The 13,094-nt window shown below is 43.1% G+C and overlaps 1 protein-coding gene across 8 annotated transcripts in view; it reads right to left on the reverse strand.

Annotated features, from left to right (window-relative positions):
* The window catches only part of LOC147014901 (uncharacterized), a 98,907-nt gene that overhangs the window by 12,395 nt on the left and 73,418 nt on the right, over window positions 1-13,094 (reverse strand). For 6 of the 8 annotated variants that reach the window (XM_085853339.1, XM_085853338.1, XM_085853334.1 and 3 more), the window contains 9 exons: window positions 12,833-12,883; window positions 12,511-12,651; window positions 11,123-11,224; window positions 10,282-10,376; window positions 9,885-9,951; window positions 9,559-9,621; window positions 9,267-9,397; window positions 3,190-3,349; window positions 2,332-2,480 (listed from right to left, as the gene is read on the reverse strand). In XM_085853339.1, coding sequence (XP_085709465.1) covers window positions 2,332-2,480; window positions 3,190-3,349; window positions 9,267-9,397; window positions 9,559-9,621; window positions 9,885-9,951; window positions 10,282-10,376; window positions 11,123-11,224; window positions 12,511-12,651; window positions 12,833-12,883 — 959 coding nt within the window. Of the gene's footprint in view, window positions 1-2,331; window positions 2,481-3,189; window positions 3,350-6,813; window positions 6,917-9,266; window positions 9,398-9,558; window positions 9,622-9,884; window positions 9,952-10,281; window positions 10,377-11,122; window positions 11,225-12,510; window positions 12,652-12,832; window positions 12,884-13,094 lie in introns of those variants that run through there. The other 2 variants (XM_085853335.1, XM_085853336.1) reach the window with 2 other exon arrangements.

The raw sequence follows: 13,094 nt of genomic DNA on the forward strand, positions 1-13,094 counted from the left end.
TATGTACGCAGTTTTTCTTTTCACCGTTTTGTGCGATCTGCTTTCATGACAAAGTATTAATATAAAGATACTCAGAGTTGCTGCAATATATTAGTCATCGACAATTGTTGAAAATGAAGAGGTACGAAGGCAGCACACACGGACGTGGTACAAATGTATACAAATGAGGATTTTGGTAGAAGGCATATAGGAGTAGGGGCGCGCTAACAAACAGGCCTTTACCAGGTAGATGGCATAATATAGGCGTGGGGGCACGCATACAAGCAGGCCTTTACCAGGTAGATGGCATATAGGAGTTGGGGCACGCATACAAGCAGGCCTTTACCAGGTAGATGGCATATAGGAGTGGGGGAACGCATACAAGCAGGCCTTTACCAGGTAGATGGCATATAGGAGTGGGGGAACGCATACAAGCAGGCCTTTACCAGGTAGATGGCATATACGAGTGTGGGCACGCACACAAGCAGGCCTTTACCAGGGAGATGGCATATAGGAGTGGGGGCATGCATACAAGCAGGCCTTTACCAGGTAGATGGCATAATATAGGAGTGGGGGCATGCACAGAAGCAGGCCTTTACCAGGTAGATGGCATAATATAGGAGTGGGGGCACGCACAGAAGCAGGCCTTTACCAGGTAGATGGCATAATATAGGAGTGGGGGCATGCACAGAAGCAGGCCTTTACCAGGTAGATGACATAATATAGGAGTGGGGGCACGCACAGAAGCAAGCCTTTACCAGGTAGAAGGCGTATAGGAGTGGGGGCACGCATACAAGCAGGCCTTTACCAGGTAGATGGCATAATATATGAGTGGGGGCACGCACAGAAGCAGGCCTTTACCAGGTAGATGGCATATAGGAGTGGGGGCATGCATACAAGCAGGCCTTTACCAGGTAGATGGCATATAGGAGTGGGGGCACGCACAGAAGCAGGCCTTTACCAGGTAGATGGCATATAGGAGTGGGGGCATGCATACAAGCAGGCCTTTACCAGGTAGAAGGCGTATAGGAGTGGGGGCATGCATACAAGCAGGCCTTTACCAGGTAGATGGCATAATATATGAGTGGGGGCACGCACAGAAGCAGGCCTTTACCAGGTAGATGGCATATAGGAGTGGGGGCATGCATACAAGCAGGCCTTTACCAGGTAGATGGCATAATATATGAGTGGGGGCACGCACAGAAGCAGGCCTTTACCAGGTAGATGGCATATAGGAGTGGGGGCATGCATACAAGCAGGCCTTTACCAGGTAGATGGCATAATATATGAGTGGGGGCACGCACAGAAGCAGGCCTTTACCAGGTAGATGGCATATAGGAGTGGGGGCATGCATACAAGCAGGCCTTTACCAGGTAGATGGCATGAGCTTTAAGTTTTTAAATGCTGCTGCCCGGTTTTATATAGAACACGGCGGTTAAAAAGAAAATGTTGCCGTTTCAGCTTGTTTTATTGCTCCGGAAATGCCCTGGTATGCTGCATACCCTACCCTCATGCTTCCTTACATTCCCCTTGTGCTGCCTTCACTCCCCCTCCCCTCACACTGCCTTCCCCTCCCTCCCCTCACTACTATACAACTCTCCGGAGGTTGAGGAGAGGAAGGGCCATCAAAGAATGTGTGACTTGAACAAATTAAAGATTTTTTAAAAGCAGTTTGAACTGCTGCTCGGATCAATTCCCCAATTCATCGGACGTACGTCTCTCTCTCGCCAGTGTCCGGGCGTTGTTTAGTCTAACCTGCTTGAATGTGCTGCTTTAACGTACCCAATTTCGTTCAATCTTGCATTAAAATATGCCTGGTGTTGGCTTAATGGTTGGGGTGGTGGGCTTTGGATCCGAGGGTCCTGAGTTAAAATCCCGCTCGGCTGTTGAATTAATACCTGGTGGGGTTACCTCGGCCTGTCATCCTTCTGAGGTCGGCAAAATGAGTGCTAGCATGCTGGTAAACCGTGTCAGAGTGGCGACTCGTCCAGGATTGTGCCCAATAGCCAAGGACGACTGCTTAAGCAGCACCAATGCTCGGCACAGAGTATGGTCCCAATCTCCTCCTCCTGTACTAAAACCGGCATAAGGGGACCATTCCCCACCCCCACCCCCGACCCGTCTCAATATCACTGTCAGTGAAGTGCCAAGTGACGAGTGTATTTGAGAGTAAATAATAAGCACAAAGGGATGAGTGTGGTGCATTTGACCCAGAAATTGATTTTCTGTGTAATTTGTGATTGTGATGCTCTCACGTCTACATTCCAATGTTTGGAGCCGAAAGAGAGGAAAGTTGTTCAATACTTGGAAAGAAGAGACAAATTTAAGAAGTATTTTATATAAACCTCTTACAGGGTGAGGTTCTTGATGATTTCCTCATTTCTTTTCATTCTCATTTCCATCTCGTCCAACAGTTTGTTCTGTTCGGCCACTGTTTTGGGTCCTGGCCGTGTTTGACCTCCTCTTGATGTTTCATCATGGTCTCTTGCCTGATTATTGTCCTGAAAACATAAATATCAGGTTATACTTTTTTTTATCACAACAGATTAAGCAAAGCCCTTGCTTGCCACCGCTGGCGGTCGTCTTTCTTTCCCCAATAAGGCCATTCACGTGAAACATGTGAACCACGTGATCAATTTATTTATTTCACATGCTGCCCAGACAGTGACCACACTCTTATAAAACAAGCGGCATAACTTGGTTTCAAGGAGCCTTCTAGAAGATCAGACCACTTGCTACCGACAGTCCAGATAGGAATTTGTGATTTATTCAGGGTGTTGGCGATAACTCACCTACTTTTAGCGAAGGACCCTGTGGGAGCTTTAACGTCTACCAACTAATGCCAGCAGAGGGGACACCCAGTTTAACGTCCACAAAACACCAGGGTGATACTTTATAGGTGAGTATTTTCATTTGCATTGATATTAGTTTTTCATATTATTTGTGTTTACCCTTTTGATGTTTTTGACTGTGGACGCTGATTGGGTGAATGAAACCAAAAGTCCTATTACAGTCAACCTGATGTGCTGCATCGCGATCATTCGTCCAACCTTGAAGCTTTCTCAACAAGTTATTTTGTGAGGACGTGCAGCACTATTCAACGGCTTTCGTGAAGTTTCCTTCCCCCTTCAACTTCTTCCATCTCAATTCCATGACTCTGGTCAACCCTTCCCTTAATGCTTTATATGCAAGCCTCGACAAACGGCTTACCTCTTCGCGTAATTTCTTCATTTTCGACTCATCGAACGCGTTCCTCACGCCAACGCATAGCTTCGCACTCGTCATCATGAGCATTAGTTTTGAAAACATGAGTATGAAGAACATGTAAGCTCCGAATAGGGATATCACCATTGTAGAATCTTGGTTTTTCCTGTGGGTTTCAAGTCACAACTCAAATTAGAAAGTAAAACAAATATTTACACATCAACTCTGACTTTAGTCATACAGTGTATGTAAAAGTACAGCCAGTGGCTCCATCTATGTTATAAATAAAGGTTTGGTGTAAAGGTAGAAAATTTACATCGCAGCACAGTACCTATGCAGAGAGGAACTTTTGGCCCATCTGATGGTGAGGTATAACCATAAATTGTGAAACAGCAATCATGTTGTCATTTGTCATGAAGCAATCATGTCAGAGTGTGGACACTGTTGTGTGAATAAAGTTACCATCTTATAGATTGAGGAGTGAGGTACCTGTGCTGTACACGGAAGGAAGCCCACAAACGAACAGACAATGCGGAAACAACAAATGCCAAACCATGAACCAATAAATTCCACATTCCTGTGACACCTTCAGTCGAATGTCAAACATGGACAGCCGGTTCGTGAAGGGCTTGGGCAAAACAAACAAACAAACAAAAAAACTCACTGCGGCTGACACCATCATTGCTAAAGTGGGTAATATTTCTATGGCATCATCGGCAAAACGGCAAATGCCGAATCAGCGAATGTCATCGGTGGAAACCCTCACATCATTTCCTTCTCCTTTAAACTCTATCTCTGTATTTTCATTCCAAACAGCATCATGTCAATCAGAAACTAGAAGGGCACTCAGTCGAGCACATACCTCCGCCAAGCAATGTCTGATCCACGAGAACACATAGAGCCCGTTACGTTTTTGAAATATGCTGTACAGTACTATGTCGTTTTGGCCCTATCTCTCAATGGTGAAGAATCACTTTAAAATTAAATAATTCTCGTATCCAGATCTGCATCTGGATCTTCACCAAAATCCAATCATTTCGTCCTTGTCACACACCCAAGCTGTCCACAAAATTTCGTCCAAATCTGTCCACAACTTTTTGAGATATTTTGTTCACAAAAAAACAAACAAATGAAATTGCTCGTTGAGCAAGGAATTGCCGGAATAACTTTGTCATATCTCCATGATCTCTGAAAAAACAAAAACCTGGAGTTTGATCTTTCAAGGTCACCAGATTTGCCTTGACCTTGTGACTTCAAATAGTGAAAAGCTCTGCATGCTCGAGATCAAACCTCCCTGGAATGAAACCAATAACAACGAATTTACAACACTTGAACTTTGTTGTCATGGTAACCGGAAGTGGCTGAACCAAATTTCATCATTTTTGGCATATAATACGACACTCATACCAAGATACCATGTGCCAACTTGGAAGTCAATCGGGATCGAAATGACGTTTTTATCGCAATTTGAAATTTTTGACCCGACCGCTAAGAACGGTGTTGGTGTGACACCCCAAATGAGACATATGGTTGGACGCAGAATTGGAAGATGCGCATTTTGGATTTGGGTTGAAGTCGTACGACCATTTTAGCAGACGTTATTGCGAAAATAAGAATTTCGGTTTTTCAGTGACCTTGACCTTTGACCTAGATTCACCAAAAACGACAAGTGTCTAAGTTGGACCATGGCCGACGTCTGTATCCAGTTTGGTCATGATCGCTGAAATGGTGTGGCTGCTACAGGGTAAACAAACACACAAACAAACAGACAGACACACAGACACACAGAATAACACACACAACCGACCAACATAATTGCCGAAATCTGAAGGATTCCGGCAATTAACAAGAAGAAGACGTCGTGCAGAGCATGATAGTTGCAAAATCCGTAAAACAAATTTGACCTCAACAATAATTGCTGGTTTAATTCAATGACCAAATCTGCAACTCCTCTTCAAATTTCAAGTCAATCAGATGAAAATTGACAATTTCAGAAATCCAGTCCATGTTGACCTTTTGGCCGATGTGGAGCTCAAAAATTATTGGTGGTTGAATTCAGTGACCTGATATGCAAATCCTCTTCAAATTTCATGTGAAGGGGATGAAAATTGAGGATTTTAGAAATACCACCTTCGTTGTTGACCTTTTGGTCCATGTTGACCTTTTGGTCCATGTTGACCTCAAAAATAATTGGCGAGTTAAGTTTATTGACCTGAAATATAAATCCTCTTCAAATTTCAAGTCAATCGAATGAAAATTGAGGATATTAGAAATTCGACAGATTCATTGACCTTTGCCCTATGTCGACCTTTTGACCTCAAAAACAATAGACTTCTTGCTTATGACAAACTCTACCAGGTGGTGAAGCTTCGTGAAGATCGGTTTGGAATTGTGACTTGTAGGTGATTGACAGACAAACAAGACAACAAGCCGGTAGGCGGACATGGGTAGTCGACTACCCAATAGAACCTGATGCGATGGGCCCGACCTGAGGATTAAGCACAAGAAAATTCATGATTCTAGCTTCAAGGGTTAATGCTGCAGATTGTTTTTTCGTTAAAATACCCCCACATTTAGAGGTTTTTCGGCCGTTGCTAGGCAACGGAGGGGTCCATAGCAACGGTTCTTTCTCACACATAACAAGGACATACCATGAACCTACCATACCAGTTACATGTATATCTGACTCATAGTCTCTGAGATATAACGAACTTCGTTTTTTTATTGTTTTCGACCAGGGTTCATTCAAAGTCTATCTTCTCCGACAGTTTTCATAGGATCCGGCTGGAAATTTTTGACAATCTACTGCCCACAGTCGCTTGTGGCCTGATTTTTGATTTTCGAAAAAATTTATTTTTTATGATTTTTCTAAAATTTCAAAGTCCCATTGCTAGGCAACAGTGGTGTCCATAGCGACGTTTCTTATTTGCACACAACTAGGTCATGGTATGAACCTACCAACCAAGTTTCATCGAAATTGCCATTGTATTAACGGAGCACTGGACTGAACAGAGGGACAGACAGACAGACAGACAAACATATCGACGGAAAAACTGATAAGGGCAGAACAAATTTCAAAAAATTTTTTTTTTTCGACTGGATCGACTACCCAACAACAAAATCGACTGATCGATATACTGCACTTGAAAATTCTTCGATTTTGCAAGTAACAAGAAAACGACCAAACAAACAGGGAGAGGTGAAAACATAACCTCCTTCACCAAACACCAATGATAGTTGCATAATATTTATGTTATTACAAAACAATATTAATACGAATAATATCCCCTCTCCCCAAGGAGTTTTTCCTTCTTGTACAAACTCCGTGTTGACGTGTATTAATAGCTTATCGTGGCGTTTCGTGGGGCACCCCCACCGGAAGTTAAAAAAAATATTATAAACCACAAAATCGTGTGATTACCTTTTTAAACAGGCGCTACCGCTGTTTAACACAAAACTGGAAGGGGGGTTGGGGGGAGAAAGCTCCATGTGCTTGAGGCCCGAGCTCAGAAATACTAAAATCTATACATTATATCCGAGAGAGGATAATAACATGACCCTTCTTTCCACTTTCTGGGAGTGGGTGTCATTGTGGATTAAAATATGGAATGAATAATTAGTCTTACTTACGAAGACTTGCGTCAATCAGTGTCGGTGGTCAGGTTGAACCATGGATGGAACAGATCGAGGTTTCCTAAACCACCGTGGGAAGCTGTGATTTTGGGTGTTGACTCTTCATTGGAGCAAAACACAACATGCACTCATCATCAGAATTGATTCATATTGTTGTGGTTTTGACTTCGAGGCGGCAAAAGAGTCACGCTTTTGAATAATGCAGGTTATTTCATAATATTTGTTCAGTGAAGCATTCTGTATTACATGCGGATAAACACACGTTGTGAATGTGTTAGAAAGGTGTCACATACACATGTTCTTATTACCTCACACACTCTGATCTCAAGCCAATTTCATGCATCTTCAGTCCATAAATGCCTCCACATCCCCACTCAAAATTCACCGCCAGACCCATATAATCGACTCAAACCGGCCAGCCCACATCCTGTCGGCTTTGTCGTGACAGATGGCCCATTGATCATAATTAACACCAACAGTCAGTACGCCAAAAACCAGGATCACATGTATGATACTCTACCGGTCAGAAGTTTTAGAACACCCCCATTTTTCCAGTTTTTACTGAAATTTAAGCAGTTTAATGTTTCAATGTACTCTGAAATTAGAACATAGAACAAATAAACAATTGCAGATAAAATAGAAATCATGGAATCGTTTTGTTGAACAAAATTTAATCTAATTTTTTGACTCATCAAAGTAGCCACCTTTTGCAGATATAACAGCCGAACATACTCGTGGCATTCTTTCGACTATGGAAATCAAATATTGTTCGGAAAGTTCTTCCCAACACTGTTGCAGAAGTTCCCACAAATGTGTTGCACACTTGTAGGTTGCTTTGCTTTCACCCTTCTGTCCAGTTCATACCAAACCAGCTCGATGGGGTTTAAGTCTCAAGACTGTGCTGGCCATTCCATGACTTGAAGCCTACCATCTTGTTCTTTTCTTCTGAGGTAGTTCTGACATAGCCTGGAGGTATGTTTTGGGTCGTTATCTTGCTGTAGGATGAACCCCTGACCAACTAGGCCGAGACCAGAGGGTATTGCATGGTGCTGAAAAATGCCGTGGTAGCCCTTTTGGTTCAGGGTGCCAGTCACTCTGTGCAAGTTGCCGACTCTGGATCCAGTAAAAGAAGCCCAGATCATCACGCTTCGTCCTCCATGTTTGACAGTTGGTGTCACACACTGAGGAACCATCCTTTCGCCGACACGACGGCGTACAAAAACCCTGGGGTCTTTGTTGAGATGAGTCTGAATCTGAACTTCGTGGGTACGTTTTCATCTTTGGGCCTGGCCCACCAAGCGTCCAGGGTCCGCGCTGTGCTCAACGTCATTCTTTGGGTATGCGGTGGGAAATGGTGGCTTTGGGCCATGGAGCGGGGCCAGTGCCGGGGTGAGGAGGACCAGGACACAGAGACATTGAGGCACCGTTTTTGGGAGCCTCAGCTCAACCGAGCTATGGCAAGGTGTGGCGGGGTTCAACCAGTCCCCATCTTCTCTCTTTATCCTTTCACTACAGCTCTCATTTCTTGCATCGGATCATTGATTGAACGCCATATTTACAGTGCTAAATGACTGATTAAGAAATCCGAGAATGGGAATGTATGCGTAGGCGATAAGTGGGAATGTAATGCCAATGAGTAGATAATTTGTAAATACCTGCTTGTTCTAGTGAATACCTGAAAAGTGGAGACAAGCTTGGTTGAAATGCATCCATGTCTGGACTTGATCTGTTTGTCCCGTTCACGGTGCATGGCCACTGAGGATTGCACTAATTAAGATTGCAGCATGGAGCTTGGCTCCGCTCAGCCAATCAGTTCGATCAGTCATGTGACCGTCGACACGATACTCTATCCATGATGATCACCTCACCGGTAAAGGTAACACGGCGCTGGGCATAGGAGCCGGCATGAGGTGAGCGGCATGGATGGAATTTGTGGTCGTTTCATCGACTCGGCGTCCCTCTGGAGTATTTGAAGGGTGATGGCCATGACAATATGATTCATGTCCCATGCTCTACACAGAGAGCGTCGGTTCTGCCGAAGCAGTTTATTTGCCTCAGGTTATACAATCCAGGAAGGTTCGCCACTCCGCAGAATATTCGACTGAGTGTACATGAATTTGTAAGTTGTTCAGTGTGCCAGCAATAACCCAACTACTCTTCGCTAAAGACATAGTGGGAAATTTAATGTCCAACAACTAATGCCAGTCGATGGGACACCAGGTTTAACGTCCGTCTGAGGTCCGACAAACACATCGATGCCTCATCCAGCATCTAAAATACAAGGATGGCAGTTTATAACTCGGTCAGAATTTGAACCCAGGCTGGACAGCTCATACCTGCAAGCAATCCTGCCAGCCCATCATCCGAACAAAACGAGCTGTAATCATTTGCTCCATAAAAAGTAGGTTTAATGTCCCCAGGCTTGTTGAGTGTGCACTTTTTGTCCTCACCGGAAATCAACGACGATTTCATTCCAGCCATCTTGTGTAATGAAGGTGAAAACGGAGTGCAGGCTTGTTCCGATGCCACTGAAGTATTCGGTATCACTCCCAAAAATACAAATTGCTATTTGGGTAAAGATCTGAGGACACAGATGATGTCACACACACGACGATGCATGAATGAGGAAGGAAGAGAAGAAAATGGGTATCGTCAATACGAGGAAAGGAGATTTTTTTTGTTTTGTGACGATTCAGCAGAAAGTATGAAAGTGTAATAAAAACGGGAATTAAAGAATCTCACCAGGATGATGATCATCTCCAATCCTAGCAGATGTAATATATCTGTCAATGAATTCAAAATGGACTGATGGGAATAGAAGGGGATAGAAAGAGCAGTGAATCATCAATCAGGAAGTTGAGAAAGAGCTAATCGAAGGACTATGTATTTCAAAGTCTCAGCGAAGATCCAAAAAAAATTGATAAAGATCGAGCAATTAGTTTCATGGCTGCTTCGCAAATTGCAAACTGAACGATCATATTGCACAGTCATTCAGTGTCGTGACCTCATTCGTCAAGGTCAAAGTTCACAAGCAAACCATGCATGTACAACCACATTGGCCCTCTTACCTTTATCACCGTACGGAAGCCGTTGAATTGATACAGACAGCGGAAGAAATGGAGTATGCGGAAAACCCTGAGGGTGTGGAAACAAGAGAGTGAAGCAATGAGGATACTTGTGAGGATGTCAAGAATCTCCTTGAGACAACTACAACAACAACAAAACATTTCGTTTTGTCCTACAAAGCAATTTGGACCATGTTCCTATAATCGGCCATTTATGTTTCCCCAAACCATGAAACCGGGAAGGAAAACTCGGTGCAAAGTGGAAAGTCAAAAACTTTGAATGATCCGATGGGAGAACACACACACTTCGAGACCTCGGTGAGCTCCCTTCCATCTGCTGAAACCCACACATGGAGATCACAACCGACAACACGTGTCCACGCATTACGCACACACATACCTCACTATCCAGTTGGCAAAGGCATCAACGTTCACGAATTGGGCAGGGACAAAGATGATCACAATTACAGCGAAATCCATTATGTTCCAGCCGGTCTTGGGAAGAAACAACAAAAAATTAACATTTCAACCAAATAATATAAACCTGTAAACAGCGGATAATCATGGCTGTGACATGTGGTCTGAATTTGTACACACTTGCGTGAGCGACGACTGTCAATGGTGGGAGATTAGAGAGTGAGTCCTTTGTCGACCAAATACGTCAACGTTTCGATTGTCATGCAATTTTTTTCGGGTGCAACGACCACGATTCAAAAGATCTTCACAGCAAAGTTGTGCCAAATCCACGTCTTGTGGCTAGCGGTGGACCTAATCGAGAAGTCCGTGGGTCCAAAACGTTTGAGGCTTTGTCATGTTTGAGTTTTTACCTAAAGTCCCCTACACACCCCCTTCCCCCACCCCAATTTGTAAAACAATCCTCCACTCGGCTCATCAGGTGGTTCAGATGTGTATGTTCAAGGAATTGAACATCATTAATATTCCCCATGTGCCAAGAATTGAACATCTTCAACACAATCCCTTATTTCTTAGTCACTCCGAGTCCTTTCCGTAATGGTCACGGTAACAAGACTGCATTCCAGAATGCGGGAATTACAAAGCATCTGTTCAGTGTGCATACAGTGGCTTCATGGACACATCATATCCAGGAAAAGCTTCACAGGCAGGTATAATACAACTACTGTACGTAGGTTTCGGATGCTAACCTGCATGCCAAACTCTGTGTAGGTGACAACATGGCAAGTCGATTTATTCCAGTACAAGATGAAAAATAAAGTTCATACCTTCCAAAATAGAAGAAATGATGAGTACCATTTAAGCAGCATCTCCAGTAACAAAAAGTATCCCACACTCGTTTCACACATCATTAATGCTTTTCCGTACTGCTGCAAAATGAAACAAAACAAAAAGGCTCGTAAACAACAGCACACGTAAAAGTACACACAACACCATGAGTCGAAGAGGACAGGTGGGTGAACGTTTGCAAAAGACATGGGACAACCACCTAAAAGGTTAATTGTTGGAAAATGTTAGAAATAGACAAGAGTGAACGGTCATTGAAGACAGATGAAATGTTTCTGATCTTTCCATTGAACTATATATGTGGAACTTATGGTATAGAGTCATAATTACGGACACTGCACTGGTATCCGATAAGCGGTGGGATCATAAGCGGTAAAATACAATCTTCTTCTCCACAACCGCTTAGCAGATCGATGTGAAACTTCATATATATGATTGACTAACCATGGGGAATATCATTTCAATTTTTTTCATATTCACCTTCATTGATGAATGTTGGCCTTCATGTGTACAACAATGGTTTTTAAATATCCTAATGATCAATCAATAATCAATAAAGCTACTGATATGATAATAGCAATGTTTGTGACATAATCGGGTGCATGTGTGAGATGGTTACATGAGCTACAATAGCTTGCGGTGGGCCATAATCGCAGCCTGTTCAGTTAATGATGATATTTTTGTTCAGAATGAGTGTGCAAGGCGAGACGTGAGACTATGTGCTCTAACGAGTGCCATCTAGTTACCTCCGCCAACGAAGGTGGACGGAGGTTATGTTTTCACCCCTGTCTGTTTATTTGTGAACAAAATATCTCCAAAAGGTTTTGGACGCATCCAGATGAAACTTGGTGGGAAGTTCAGGAATATAACAAGGAAGAATTGATTCGACGTTGTTGAAGATCCGAATCCAGATCCAGATCCGAGAATTTTTTTTTTCGCGATTCATCACCAATTGAGCGATAGGGCTAAAACGATATATAGTAGGATATCTCCAAAAGTTGTGGACGGATTTGCACGAAACTTGGTGGACGAGTTGGTTATGTGACAAGAACAAGTCGATTAAATTTTAGTTCAGGTCAGAATCCAGATCCGGCTGATCAGTGGGATACAAAACGTGAACTAATCAGCTTGGCGGAGGTATGCTCTCTACTGAGTGCCCTTCTAGTTTCTCCATGCTATCACTGTGCATGTCAAAATACTAAATTGCATTTGCTGATGTTAACACGCAATACAACTCGATACTTTGGTCTGCTCAAGTGGTATTAAGAAAGGTTTTTTTTTTAACAATAAAACTAGCTCTTTCATGAGCCTCGACTATGTATGCAAAAAAAAGTCGAGGTCCATCTCATTCTCTCGATCTCTGACTTACCCTTTCAGGCTCAAAAGTGTGTACAGCCATCGTCACCATGTACAAGATGAGCATGAAAAACCTGGACCACTTGATACAGGGTGATGCGAGAAATTTGGGAATCATCTCCCTCTGAAATTGTAATGTTTCATTCCTTCCATCCTGCGGGCCAGGTGAATGAAAGGGTGGTTACGACGGTGAGGGGAACAATAAATAATGTAAACCAGGAGTTTTCCTGACTGGTTCCTTTCTTCTTTGAAAATGCTTTCCACAATTTCAACATCATGTGATGGCAGATTTTCTCAAAAACCAGGTTTCATCAAACCAAGAGAATGGCACTTACCTGTAATGCGATTTCCAGAAAGTTTTGGTTTTTCATAAGGATATTTTTTCTCTGAAATGAAAAATAGATAATTACATTCGTCTCCATCAACTTTACCATCATATTCTACAGTGTTCAGTAACAGATCCATTCATGGAACTCATCCTTTGGGAATGGTGTGGTGATGTTTGGAGTCAGTTGGACATAAAGAAGCAAAGATATGAACACTGAAGGTGGAAAGAAAGAACATTTCTCACCTTCCCAGGAATGAAAAGACAGGTGT

The sequence above is a fragment of the Eptatretus burgeri genome, chromosome 13 (genome assembly GCF_056783735.1).
Source record: "Eptatretus burgeri isolate ZD-2024b chromosome 13, Ebu_testis_v1, whole genome shotgun sequence".
NCBI classification, from domain to species: Eukaryota; Metazoa; Chordata; class Myxini; order Myxiniformes; family Myxinidae; genus Eptatretus; species Eptatretus burgeri.